General features: G+C 37.7%; 4 protein-coding genes across 7 annotated transcripts; 2 read left to right on the forward strand and 2 right to left on the reverse strand.

Moving 5' to 3' along the window:
* The first annotated feature begins 133 nt into the window (after nucleotides 1–133).
* Nucleotides 134–1724, forward strand: LOC105972247 (GDSL-like Lipase/Acylhydrolase superfamily protein). The gene is made up of 5 exons (XM_012997187.2): nucleotides 134–437; nucleotides 521–721; nucleotides 803–969; nucleotides 1044–1314; nucleotides 1383–1724. Exons 1-5 carry the CDS (start codon nucleotides 206–208, stop codon nucleotides 1649–1651), a joined length of 1140 nt encoding a protein of 379 aa, XP_012852641.2. The 5' UTR covers nucleotides 134–205; the 3' UTR covers nucleotides 1652–1724.
* A 67-nt stretch (nucleotides 1725–1791) lies between these two features.
* TLP18.3 (thylakoid lumen 18.3 kDa protein) lies at nucleotides 1792–3333 on the reverse strand. Its single transcript, XM_012997198.2, has 3 exons — nucleotides 2725–3333; nucleotides 2313–2505; nucleotides 1792–2189 (listed from the first exon to the last, which is right to left on the reverse strand). Exons 1-3 carry the CDS (start codon nucleotides 3142–3144, stop codon nucleotides 1942–1944), a joined length of 861 nt encoding a protein of 286 aa, XP_012852652.1. The 5' UTR covers nucleotides 3145–3333; the 3' UTR covers nucleotides 1792–1941.
* A 386-nt stretch (nucleotides 3334–3719) lies between these two features.
* Nucleotides 3720–6713, forward strand: LOC105972269 (protein LYK5). Its single transcript, XM_088821578.1, has 2 exons — nucleotides 3720–5986; nucleotides 6128–6713. The coding sequence occupies exon 1, from the start codon at nucleotides 3993–3995 to the stop codon at nucleotides 5916–5918; it is 1926 nt and encodes a 641-aa protein (XP_088677704.1). The 5' UTR covers nucleotides 3720–3992; the 3' UTR covers nucleotides 5919–5986; nucleotides 6128–6713.
* Nucleotides 6714–7791: 1078 nt separating this feature from the next.
* On the reverse strand, nucleotides 7792–11776 carry LOC105972290 (protein DA1-related 1). 4 transcript variants are annotated; one of them, XM_012997236.2, is made up of 13 exons: nucleotides 11467–11776; nucleotides 11121–11217; nucleotides 10447–10597; nucleotides 10243–10360; nucleotides 9966–10137; nucleotides 9706–9826; nucleotides 9532–9615; nucleotides 9283–9402; nucleotides 8959–9171; nucleotides 8789–8851; nucleotides 8596–8711; nucleotides 8446–8504; nucleotides 7792–8354 (listed from the first exon to the last, which is right to left on the reverse strand). In XM_012997236.2, exons 3-13 carry the CDS (start codon nucleotides 10555–10557, stop codon nucleotides 8005–8007), a joined length of 1527 nt encoding a protein of 508 aa, XP_012852690.1. In that variant the 5' UTR covers nucleotides 10558–10597; nucleotides 11121–11217; nucleotides 11467–11776; the 3' UTR covers nucleotides 7792–8004. The 4 variants fall into 4 exon arrangements, with proteins under 4 accessions (XP_012852690.1, XP_012852683.1, XP_088677707.1 ...); XM_012997229.2 differs by having other exon boundaries at nucleotides 11121–11264; nucleotides 11467–11720; XM_088821581.1 differs by lacking the exon at nucleotides 11121–11217 and having other exon boundaries at nucleotides 11467–11605.
* Between the last annotated feature and the right edge of the window lie 898 nt (nucleotides 11777–12674).

Here is a 12674-nt window from a genome sequence, read left to right on the forward strand (position 1 = left end):
GATAAGTGACACCTCAGCAACCAGTGGGGGGAAGAAGGAAAAGCCTGTAGACAACCGCAACAAAAGACTTGTACTTTAGCTTTAGGAGTTGTACAAATGTGGAAAGCAACTAACTTTGAGTGCAAACCAACTTTTTTACATCATTATAACTTATAAGCACACACAGAAAAAACCCTCAACACTTTTTGAGTTTCACATTCAGACAATGGCTTCAAAGGCTTGCTGTACCTTATTCTTGATCATCATCTTTCCGGTGCTAGCAAACTCCGTCGATTTCAATTTTCCCGCCGTTTTCAATTTCGGCGACTCGAATTCCGACACGGGAGACCTAGTTGTATCGGGCCTCGGTGAACCCCTCGACCCGCCTAACGGGCTGACCTACTTCAAGAAACCTTCCGGGAGATTCTGCGATGGCCGCCTAATCATCGATTTTCTAAGTAAAACTTTCTACTTATAGATTAAACACACACATTATCGATTCTGCCGATAAGTGCTAATGAGGCTTTCTTTCTTATTACAGTGGATGCAATGGATTTGCCTTTTCTGAATGCATATTTGGATTCAGTAGCTGCACCGATCTTCAAGAAAGGCTGTAATTTTGCAGCAGCGGGTTCGACTGTACTACCGGCTACTGCTTCATCTGTTAGCCCGTTTTCATTTGGGATTCAAGTTGCACAATTTCTCAGATTCAAGGCAAAAGTTCAAGATATCCAGGCTAAATGTATTTTTATTTTTATTTTTTAAGATTCAAGGTTAAATTTCAAGATTCAATTTTTATTTTTTTTATTTTTATTTTTGGCAGCAAGGAAATTCGACAAGTACATACCAGCTCAAGATTATTTCCAAAAGGGTCTCTACATGTTCGACATCGGCCAGAATGACCTAGCCGGTGCCTTCTATTCCAAGACGTTCGATCAAATTCTCGCTTCGATCCCAACAATTCTACTACAATTCGAAGATGGTATTGGGGTAAGTAACAAAATTTTGTTGTGAAATGTAGTATATGGATATTTCACAAATTTAAATTTTCCAATTCGCCTCAGAAATTATACGATCAAGGGGCGAGAAATTTTTGGATTCACAACACGGGCCCACTCGGTTGCTTACCTCAAAACTTAGCGAAATTCGGAAGTGATGCATCGAAGCTAGACGAGTTTGGATGTGTGGGCCTACACAACCAAGCTTCGAGACTACTTAATCTGCAACTTCATGCACTCTGTAAAAAATTGCAAGGACAATATGCAGATGCTAATGTCACTTACGTTGACATTTTCACAATCAAGTCCAATCTCTTAGCAAACTATTCTCGATACGGTTAGTATACATATACCGAGTAAGTTTGTACAAAAACAAATTTCGTACTAAAATAATTTAACTTACAGGATTTGAGCAGCCATTGATGGCCTGCTGTGGTTATGGAGGTCCACCGTTGAATTACGACAGTCGGATTTCGTGTGGTCAAACTAAGGTTGTGAACGGAAGTACGGTCACGGTCAAAGGTTGCGACGACAGCACAGAATACGTGAACTGGGATGGGATTCACTACACCGAAGCTGCAAATCAGTACGTTGCGTCGCAGATTCTCACGGGAAAATACTCCGATCCGCCGTTTGCAGACAAGATGCCCTTTCTTCTAAAACTAAAATTCTAAAGACACTTATCATTCTTTTGAATCTCTAATATTTGTTTATATATAATTAATTAATCATACAATATTTTCCATATGAATTTTAGTTATCGAGGCACTCTCTAAACATCTAAACCGAATCATCATGAAAAAAGAACGAAAAATGGAGACGAAAGATGATATTACGAAACTTTAATTCGCTGATTCATGACTAGGTGAATCAGTACTCGATACGAACATTTATACAGCATTTTATACACTCGTTCAACTCAAATGGGAAGTTTTAAAAAAGAAAAAAAAAATCCGGGATTGCTTCATTTCTTGGAGACATAAGCGAAGTATTGTGCCATAGGAACAACGAAAGCAATGACTAACAAACCTCCAACAACAAGAGTGAACTGACCCCGTTTCTCGTCTGTCTCTTCTTTCGTTTTGAAGTTAGATTCTCTTTTGTAGTCCTTAGCCTGTGGGCCCCCGGGATCCGGAAGCCCGTCCACAGCAGACGCTAAACGCTTAGCGGCACTATATACTGCTTCGTTGTACTTCTCATCTACCGCTAGCACTGCAACAATTTTAAACCAGTTAAGTACAATCAGACACTAATCGTACAATGTATCAACTAATTTCTTGGAATTTTTCAAGATTCAAGATTCTATCAACGAATACACACACATATATATTATACCTGGAAGATTTTCGGATACAGTGGCGTCGAGAATAGAATCACCGACAGCTTTGATGAAATCGGGGCCACCTGTCACGGCGCCTTCTTTTTGACTTGTGACGAGCACAATTATGCCTTTATTATTGCCTTCCTCGATAGTTGGGTACCATTTTTCCAATACTTGGTCAGCATATTCAAATGCATCTGCTTTGCTCTTCAGGCAAAGAACATCGAAAATGTTAGAACATTACACATTATTTTTTTTAATTTATTTTCCACACCTAATTCTTGCATTCCTAAATCCGATAACAATATAACTATCTCTGTTCAGCTCAATTAAAAATTCAAATTCAAATACAGTATATTTCACACACACACACACACACACACACACACACACACAAACACACACACAAGCAAATATTATACTTACAGTGAGCTTGCGGACAGTGACAACGTTAATGTGGTAGCCTTTTCTGAACTCCAAATCGGACAACAATCTCTTCAAGTCGGATTTCGTCACGCGGCTGAGAACTCCGGCGTCGTCGATAACGTACGAATCTTTGGGCGGGCCGTCGTTAAGAACATCGAATTCCGACGCCAAAGCGGCGTCGGTCAAAATTGGTAGTGTAAAATTGAGGGCCAGAGAAATGGCGAGCGCCGCTATTCCTTGGTGGACATTGGAGAGCCAAGTGGTGGTGGGATTGTACGAGGATTGCGGCTGAACCGACTGCAAAGATTGCTTTTTTAGGGCGCAGAAAATGGGTTTGAGCGCGGAATTCGATTTGGGGTGGCGAGGGAGATGGGTTTTGAGAAGTGGGCAGAAGGAGGTAGGTGAGAGAATGGTTTCCATGGCGATGGGTTGAAATTTACAGCGTCGGAAATTGGAAACGGTGGGGGTGTGTCATGCGTGAGTAGGGAATTTGGTGATCGGGAAAATTTCTGGGTTTGAGTTTTTGTTTGGTTCATAATTTTTTTGGGTGGGGTTTTGGATCATCTGTATTGGGTGGTTGCCTGGATTTCGGACCAGGATAATGTCTGTATTTCGTGGATTTTTTTTTTTTTTTTTTATACATTCATGTTTATTATTTGTCTGTTTAGATAAAAAGAAAAAAAAGAACCAGAAAAAGTAAAATTTAAGCAGTTTACCAGGATCATAAGATGTGTCTCTTGACTTGTGAATATCATATGGTCGTGCATCAGAAACTGCATTTTTGCACAAAACGAGTACAAACTCTACAAAATCTTGAAGATTAGATTGAATTTGACACCATACAAGTTGACGTATAAAAAAACTCAAAGTTGAGGGATGACCCAAACAAGACGGATTTTTTCGGAATTGAATTTATATCCGGGATGACAGTAATTTACCTATTAATTAAGTAGTTAAATGAAAAAATAAAGAGGCCGGCAACTCCAGGAAGATGTGTACTATAAATTATAAAAGATGGAAACAGAAAAGAACAAAAGCAAAGTGCCAAATTATGCTCTAATTTTCATCCAATTCAGTTTCACACATGTTGAAAGATACTCTTTACTATTTTTCCATCTCTTATAATATTGCTCTTCTCAACACTCTGTAATGGAATCAGTATCTTGCTTCAGAATATCTTACAACAAGTTGACTTTGAAGAACATCATTGACAATTTTTTTTTTTAAATTCCTTCTCTTATTCAAGAATTTGTGCTTTTTTAAGATTGATGCTCTGTTCCTCAAAAAAAAAAAAAAAAAAAATCATGAACAAGAATTTATTCATATTTCTCATAATATTATTATTATTATCAATATTCTCAGCATCAAATATTTCCCAAGCCCAACAGCAATATTCAGGTAATTCAATTCTTGTATGTCAAAACAGCTCCAAGAATACAGAACAATCTCCATCTTTTCTCTACACCTGCAATATCCAAAACCCTAATTGCAGAGCCTTCTTACTTTTCAAAACAAAACCCCCTTACATTTCTCTCTCCTCCATTTCCGACCTCACTTCCTCCGACCCAATCGAACTCTCCCGTCTGAACAACGTCTCCACATCAACAATCCTGCCGCCGGAAAAAAACGTCATCATTCCGGTGACCTGCTCCTGCTCCGGCCAGTACTACCAAGCCAACACATCCTATATTTCCAGACCCGCCGACAACACATATCTCACCATAGCAAACGAAACCTACGAGGGCCTCACCACCTGCGACGCGCTCATGCGCGTGAACCCCTACGGCGAATTTGAATTGTACCCGGGCTTGAAATTGCAGGTGCCGCTCAGATGCGCTTGCCCTAATCAAGAACAGATTTTGAAAGGGGAAAACTTTTTGTTGACTTTTTTGGTCAACTGGGGTGACACAGTTCGTAGTATCAGCCAAAAGTTTAATGTTACTGCCAAAAGTGTAGCTTTAGCCAATGGGTTGTTCTCTGAAGAAGAAATTATTTACCCCTTCACCACTATCTTGATTCCTCTGCCAACAGAGCCTCTGATTTCTCAAATTATCACAAACTCTAACCAAACAGTCCCTACTACACAAAACCCTAATAATAGCGAAACGAGGAAGCTGTATAAAGGGATTTACATCGGTATTGGATCCGGTGCTGCGTTATCAGTTCTTGTCTTTGCTCTTCTCATGAGCTTCTTACATTACCGGAGAAAGAGAAAAAACGAATCTTTGTCGAAAATCGGACAAGGGAAAAGTAATCAAGAATTGCCGGAGAATTTCTTCAATAAACTTATCGGAATAGGCGAAATCTTGAAGATGTATACGTACGAAGAGCTAGAAACAGCCACGGAAAATTTCAGCCCGTGTAAGAGACTGAGTGATTCGATTTACCTCGGTAGTATTCGCGGTGAATTATTCGCCGTGAAAAAAACGAACACTGATATTGTGCCTAAGGAGATCAAAATACTAGGTAATATCAATCACTTCAATCTGATTAGTCTTTACGGTGTTTGCGAGCACGACGGAATTTTCTATCTCGTTTACGAGTACTTGGAGGGAGGTTCTTTAAGAGAATGGCTTCGTAACGGAAACTCTCTCGTTTCTCATACTTGGAGAAATCGAATTATTATTGCTTTAGATGTGGCGAATGGGCTCGATTATCTTCACAATTTCACGTCTCCAGCTTACGTGCACAAGGATATTAATAGTAGCAGTATTTTGCTGAACAGGGATTTGAGGGCAAAGCTTGCACATTTCAGCCTTGCACGAGAAGACGGAGAAAACTCACACAGTAGCCGTGTTGTGGGTGAAAAGGGTTACATGGCACCCGAGTATGTAAATATCGGGGAAGTGACGCCGAAAACCGATGTGTATGCATTTGGTGTAGTTCTGTTGGAACTTATTACAGGGAGAGAAGCTGTTTTCTTGCAAGAAAGTGGTGAAGAGGTTCTTTTGTCTGAAATAGTACTTATGCGTGTAGGCGGTGATGTAAATGACCTTGTTGACCCTCGTCTGCAGATAAGGCATCCGCTCGGTTATATTATGGATTGTAGTGACGTGGCGTTGCGTTTGATGAAGTTGAGCTTAGCGTGCTTGGCTCGAGAGCCTGCAAATAGATTAACCATGGCTGCAGTAATTTCAAATCTGATGAAAATTCAGCTCGATATTCCTAACTCTCAGTCCTTTTCCATTGAATAGGATTATTATTCTCAATGGAAAAGACTAGAGGCCGACTTTGTCTGTCGGAGGAGCAAACCGTTAGCACAGTACGTGTTTATATTTGCAAAATATCATATAAAAATTAAATTAGTCTTTATGACTATTTTCGACTATTTTCACCGCTTCTTTTTTTTTTTCTTTTGGAAAGTCGAAATACGGTTCAAAAAGTTGAGATTTGTCGATTTCAGGTTACCCTAATCTGAGTTCAGATGTTGAAGAAGGTATATGCCAAGTGCTGGCTCATATGTGGTTGGATTCCGAGATTCTTGCTGGCTCCGGTGGTAGTAGTAGTAGTAGTAATGTGACATCAGTGTCGACATCATCATCATCGTCGTCGTCATCATCGTTGCCTGGATCTTCGAAGAAGGGAAAACGGTCTGAATTCGAGAAAAAACTCGGAGATAATTTCAAGCACCAGATAGAATCGGATACTTCTGCAACATACGGAGATGGTTTTAGAGAAAGAAATAAGGCTGTGCTCAAATATGGTTTCAAACACCAAACTTACATGTATTAAATTTAGTGGAATCTTCTATATTATGTGGAATATCTCCAGTTTGTACCCGTCTTATTCCATTCGAGCTCCACATTTAAAACACATGATCATAAAATATGTCTCTTGACTTGTAAATATCGGATTGTTTTCGACGTAACCGTAATAGAATTTGATATATTCGTTTATATAGGAAATGGTATATGGTTATTACCTAATGTAGGACCTTTTTATTCGTCCGGAATTTACATCATTCATGGATCTTAATTAGACTTTTCTTACTGGTTTGTGGAAATTATTCTCTAAGCTTCTTCGTACAACGGTTGTCTCTGAGCTCGTCACCTACATGTCTTATTCACTTTGATAACATATATGTTCTAATGGACTCTTCACAGTGTGAGCTACCATCAGTATATGTCAAATTAATCCTGTAAAATAAATAAACATCCGAAATTCAGAGTTTTTTAAATTGGGGATCGGAACAATATTATATAACCATGCCGGGATCCAGTCGAAGAGGCTGGAGCCGGCTTCGCCTTCGAGGTCGATTTCTCGGCGAAAGGTTCCTCTCGGTATAACCATGCCGGGATCCAGTCGTACTCTACCGCAGAAAGGTCGTCGTGGATGCCCAATTCGTTTGTCGCAGATTGCAGTGTGTTGTTGATTTCGTTCACGTAAGCTTATAGTAACCACCTTGGCAACATATTTCTCATCTTCAAAACCAAATATATTAATTACACACACCACACATAAGCCCAAAAGAAAGCCTGAAACAATCATAAGAAAATAAATATGCACCTTGTTCGATTTTATTGCACGAGACTTTGTAAGTACACGGATGATGTGATGATATTTACCTCGTGCCATAATTTTGGCCTGAAGAAGCCTTATATAAGGAGTCTCGGGTAAGGTGAGATTATTAAAAAAAGCCTTATATTTAGATAATTACAACCACCCTTCAACTATGAATCTTGTTATTCGTCTACCCAATTTAGTGGAATCTTGTAGATTATATGGAATATTATTCAGTTTGTACCCGTTTTATCTCATTCGAGTTCCACATTTTGAAACAAGATGATCATAAAATGTGTATCTTGTCTTCTGAAACGAGTACAAACTAGAGAACTTTCCACAAAATCTAGAAAATTATGTTGAATTTGATCCCATAAGGGTGAATGTGTAAGAAAATTCTTAACTGAAGAGGTGGTTGTAATTACCCAAACAAGAGGAATTGTTTCGTAATTTTACCTTATCTCATAGATTCCGTAATTTACCCATCTTTGTTAATGTTACTATAATTACAATTATTATACAAAGTTATATTTAGATTAGGAGTTCTAATTAGATTATCATACATTCTTTTTCCTTTCGAGTATGCAAAAGTATATCTGACAGTACAATCAAAAACGAAATATTACATTGTTAATTGTAATAACATCATTTATTTTTTATTTTCTTTATAGCCTCAGCTTCTATTCTATTGCTTATAACTTTCTTTAAGGGAAAAAAAAAAAAAAGACCGAAAAACGAAAACCGTATTCTCCAATAGCAGAGCAAAAATCAGCAGTCAACCTAACAAGGGAAGGTTCCGGTGAGTCGAATGTGATCGAGAGTGCTCCTCAAACCATATTTGAGCACAGCCTTATTTCCTTCTCTAAAACCATCTCCGTATGCTGCAGAAGTATCCGATTCTATCTGGTGTTTGAAATAATCTCCGAGTTTTTTCTCGAATTCAGACCGCTTTCCCTTCTTCGAAGATCCAGGCAATGATGACGACGATGACGACGATGATGATGATGTCGACGCTGATGTCATATTACTACTACTACTACCGGAGCCAGCAAGAATCTCGGAATCCAACCACATATGAGCCAGCACTTGGCATATACCTTCTTCAACATCTGAACTCAGATTAGGGTAACCTGAAATCGACAAATCTCAAATTTTTCAACCATATTTCGATTTTTTCGAAAGGAAAAAAAAAAAAAAGAGGTGAAAATAGTCGAAAATTACCTTTAAGTCGAAGCCATGCATGCATCATCTCGTGGGCCAGGATTGACCCTGTCAATAACCTGTATAGATAAAAAGCAGGTTCTTTATCCAAAGCATGCAAGTGCACGATACCAACGGTGTACGCACGAGTAGAGGAAAAGAACTCTTTACCGAGGCAGACCATACAAGATAAGGATTGCTGTTACTTCACATTGGCGGACCAGCCTATACGGCTCGGTAAACATGCCTGTTATTCGATATCCTCCTATTCTCGGTCGTCTCGATATCTGGGATTTTAATTTTTAATCAAGATTAAAATTTTATTTTTTAAATTATATGATATTTTGCAAATATAAACACGTACTGTGCTAACGGTTTGCTCCTCCGACAGACAAAGTCCTCTCGTCTCTGCCATGTGGTGATGCCCCTGCCACAAAACAGATATTACGAAAATAAAATCAGCAAGTTTTTTCGTAAAAAAAAAAAAAAAAAAAAAAAACTTCGGAAAAAGTGCTACGTTGTTTTTTTATTTACATTTTTCTCTCCTTCCATGGCTTCATTCAGTGCTTGTCTTTCGACCAATAGTAACGGGATTTGCTGCTCGACTTTCATGTTCAAACCCTCGTAAAACTCTTGTATTTCGAGGTAAAGAGGTTGGCACTCGTGCGTGTCCATTATCGAAGAATCCAAACACTCCAGACAGAGTTTTCTTCCGTCATCAAGAATCAAATATCTGGCATCTACGGGCTGCATTTATCAAGAATTAATATTAGCATCATTTCGATAGATTCTTCTTATTTATTTTGGCATTTTTTTAAAATATTAAATAATAAAAAGGGATAATTTTCGTTTTCTCACCTCCATTCTCTCACAGCTGCAGCAGCGAGGTGTGCCATCTTGTTCGTGTCCAGGGCAGTACTTTTGATGCCAGAAAGGATGCGCTCTGTACTCTATTAATCCAGCAGCATTAGTGGGAATCTACATAAAAAAATAAAAAAAAATAAAAAAAAAATAAAAAATAAAAAATAAAATAAAAAACCCGAGAAAATGTAATAAACCTTTTATTATTCTGAAAATTCGACTGTAATGCGAATTTTGTCTACTTACGAAATTTTTACAAACATCACATTTCGGATGGTGAAGGTCCTTATAGCAAGACTTGTGGAAAGGCCGATTTTCAGACATGGAGAACTGAAACAAAAAAATTCATAAGTCATAACCAAAGTCGAATGAAGATTATATATATAGCTATAGTTAATCCAGGATTTAGTCAATCAATACCTCGTAATCAGAAATCGGGTGACTGCAAGAATGACAACGGAAACATTCCGGATGCCACACGGCTCCCATGCAACTCAAATATCTCCCATGCCCAATTTCACTATTGCAACCACCACATATTCTACAGCAAAAATCAGACTAAAAATCAAATAACTCATCATACACGGATTTAAAAAAAAAAAAAAAAAAAAAAAAAAAAAAAAAAAGAGAGAGAGAGAGAGAGAGCAGCGATTTCATAAGGAGATCTATTACAAATTTACCTGTGTCCGCCTGAAGGATAGTGTAATGGATAAGGTGGTAATAAACTTCCATAATTATTATACCGAGGTGGAGGCGAATGTGGTGAAGGTGATCTATGTGGGGAGCCCACATTCCAACTTTCTTGAATAGCCTTAGCAAGCAGTTCGTCTTCATCCAACTCAGACTCGTTATCTGATTTATCGTAAAAGTTTCGGATAAATTACCTAAAGCTAATCAAGACATAATCGCAATTTTTTTTGTGAATTATATATTTCACCCTTTACTCTTAATAATTACCTACTACTTTTTTCCCCTTCTCATCTCGTTCTTCTTCTTCTTCATCTTCTTCTTCTTCCGCAATGGAGAGTGCAATTGCTCGATCGAGCTCTTCTCTATCGAAATCTGCCAATTGATCCTATATTCATAAAAAAAAATTAAAAAAAATTAAAAATTCAGATACTTAAAGATGTAATTGATAGCAGATTTTGATATTATATATACCGCTGAAGAAGACGGTCCTTCCCAAATCGTATCATCTTCATATTTGCCATGATACTGCCCTTTCGAGATTCTTTGGCTTGAGCCTTTGAGGATCTTGGTTAGCCAACCCATTATTCGAAATGCTATCGCCTTTTAGGTACGCGATTGTATCCTGAGCAATAGTGAAATTTCTGAATCAAAATTCGGCTAAATGCCACACAAGTTACAAACATCAGGCATCAATCAAATCCCCAACTTTAGAAGCAAAACTCTACTCGAAAACAAAAATCCGCAAAAGGGCTTCGAATTCAATCCCCACATTCAATCATGATTGATGAAGCAACTCCACAATCCAATTTCAAACACTATTTACCCATAGTAAAATCCCATCAAAATAAACAGCTTGATTCTTCTCTACTCAAAAAAACAAAAATCGCAAAAGGGCTTCGAATTCAATCATGACTCAAGAAGCCACTCCACAATCCAATTTCAAACACTATCTACTCATACTAAAATCCCATCAAAATAAACAGCTTGATTCTTCTCTAATCGAAAAAAAAATTCGCAAAGGAGCTTCGAATTCAATCCCCACATTCAATTATGATTCAAGAAGCAACTCCACAATCCAATTTCAAACACTATTTACCCATAATAAAAGCCCATCAAAAATAAACAGCTTGATGAAGAATCATTACCCAGAAAAAGATGAAGAATCCTCTGCAGAAATTCGAGAAATCCGATGAAGCCCAAATCAGACAAGGCATCAAATGAAAGCATAGCAGCAGTTCATAACTGACACAAAAGATACCCACATAATTAAACACAGTACAACAGTAAACCTGACAAAATCAGCCAATAAAGAGCAAAAGAGGAGGCGCATCAAATCAACTCGGTGCCCATTTTCTTGGCGAGCATTTCAAGATCAACAAACAGGAAGAACAGAAAAGTAGGGCAACTAATTAATAATAATAATAATAATAATAATAATAATAGTTGAATTCAAAGCCAAAAAAAAAAGATGGGTTATTCTTCCAAACTCACATCAAAGGGAGGCCCCCAAGAGTAGTGACTTGTTTGTGTCATTCGAAAAACTCCAAAGTTTGAAAATTTAGTATGATTACTTGAAAAGTTTGGTCTTTTCCCATAGAAAAATGAAACTGAATTCGGACATCACTGTGTAAGAGAGAAGGATGATGTAATGGGGTTTTGTTGGGTTTGAAGATTTTGTGTAAGGTGGGACCTTTCTTCCTTTACCTCATTTTTTCCACCACCACCATCATCAGCCAGCCACCCCACTAAATGTCAAAACCCATAACTCATAATAACCTTTTCCATTTGACAAAGCGACGCTAGAGTGAGGGCTAGGTTTTTTGCCTTCTCTTTTATTTTTATTTTTATTATTATTTTATGGGTAAATTCTACTTTCTCTGTTCGCTCGATATCACCTTATTCCTTCTATTTTCGATTGCATCCATTTAACTCACTCTACTTGAAAAAAAGTCTCAAATGTGGTCATCGCCTTAGTTTTCATACATTTGACTATAATATCGTTTGATCTAAGTCTGAAAATTACAAAAATCCTCCTAGTTTAAATAAAAATTAAAAATAAATTGTGGCTGACGTCGTGACTATGTTTTCTCGTTGTCTTGAATTTTTTATTTTTTTAATAATTATTTAAACTGAGAGAAGTGGCGTTTGTAATTTCAGAGTTTAGATCAAATGGTGATAAGGTCAAATGTCTGACAACTAACAATGAGAGCCATGTTTAGACAAATTTTCAAATGGATGGGGCAAATCGACGTAATCAATAATAAAAGAGAGTAAGTGAACTTGAGTCAAAGTACAAGCGAAAAAAGTAAAATTTACCCTTATTTTATTGCCTTGTAAAATGGGAATTAGTATAATTCCAATTTCCAGCAACTTATTGGATGTTTAACTGCTTTGAATAGTTTCGCACTATTAGGCTGAACTCTCCATATTCAACACTGATGGACCGAAACCCAATGAATGATAAGGATTGAGCCCACGATCGAGATGGGTCATCATCCGTTAGGCCAAGTCCCGGTGAATGGTCACAACCAAGACGAGAGTGTAGTGATCAAGAGATCAGAAAGTTCGCATTAACAAAAGTCCATTAGCACATATTAGTTAGCAAATAGAATTATACAGGCAGGTGCCGAGCTTGCAGACAACTATTGTACGAAAAAGATTCTCGGATAATTTCCATAAACAAATAAGGAATGTATGTA

Source organism: Erythranthe guttata, chromosome 8 (assembly GCF_056151865.1).
Source record: "Erythranthe guttata isolate IM_541 chromosome 8, IM_541, whole genome shotgun sequence".
Lineage (NCBI taxonomy): Eukaryota > Viridiplantae > Streptophyta > Magnoliopsida > Lamiales > Phrymaceae > Erythranthe > Erythranthe guttata.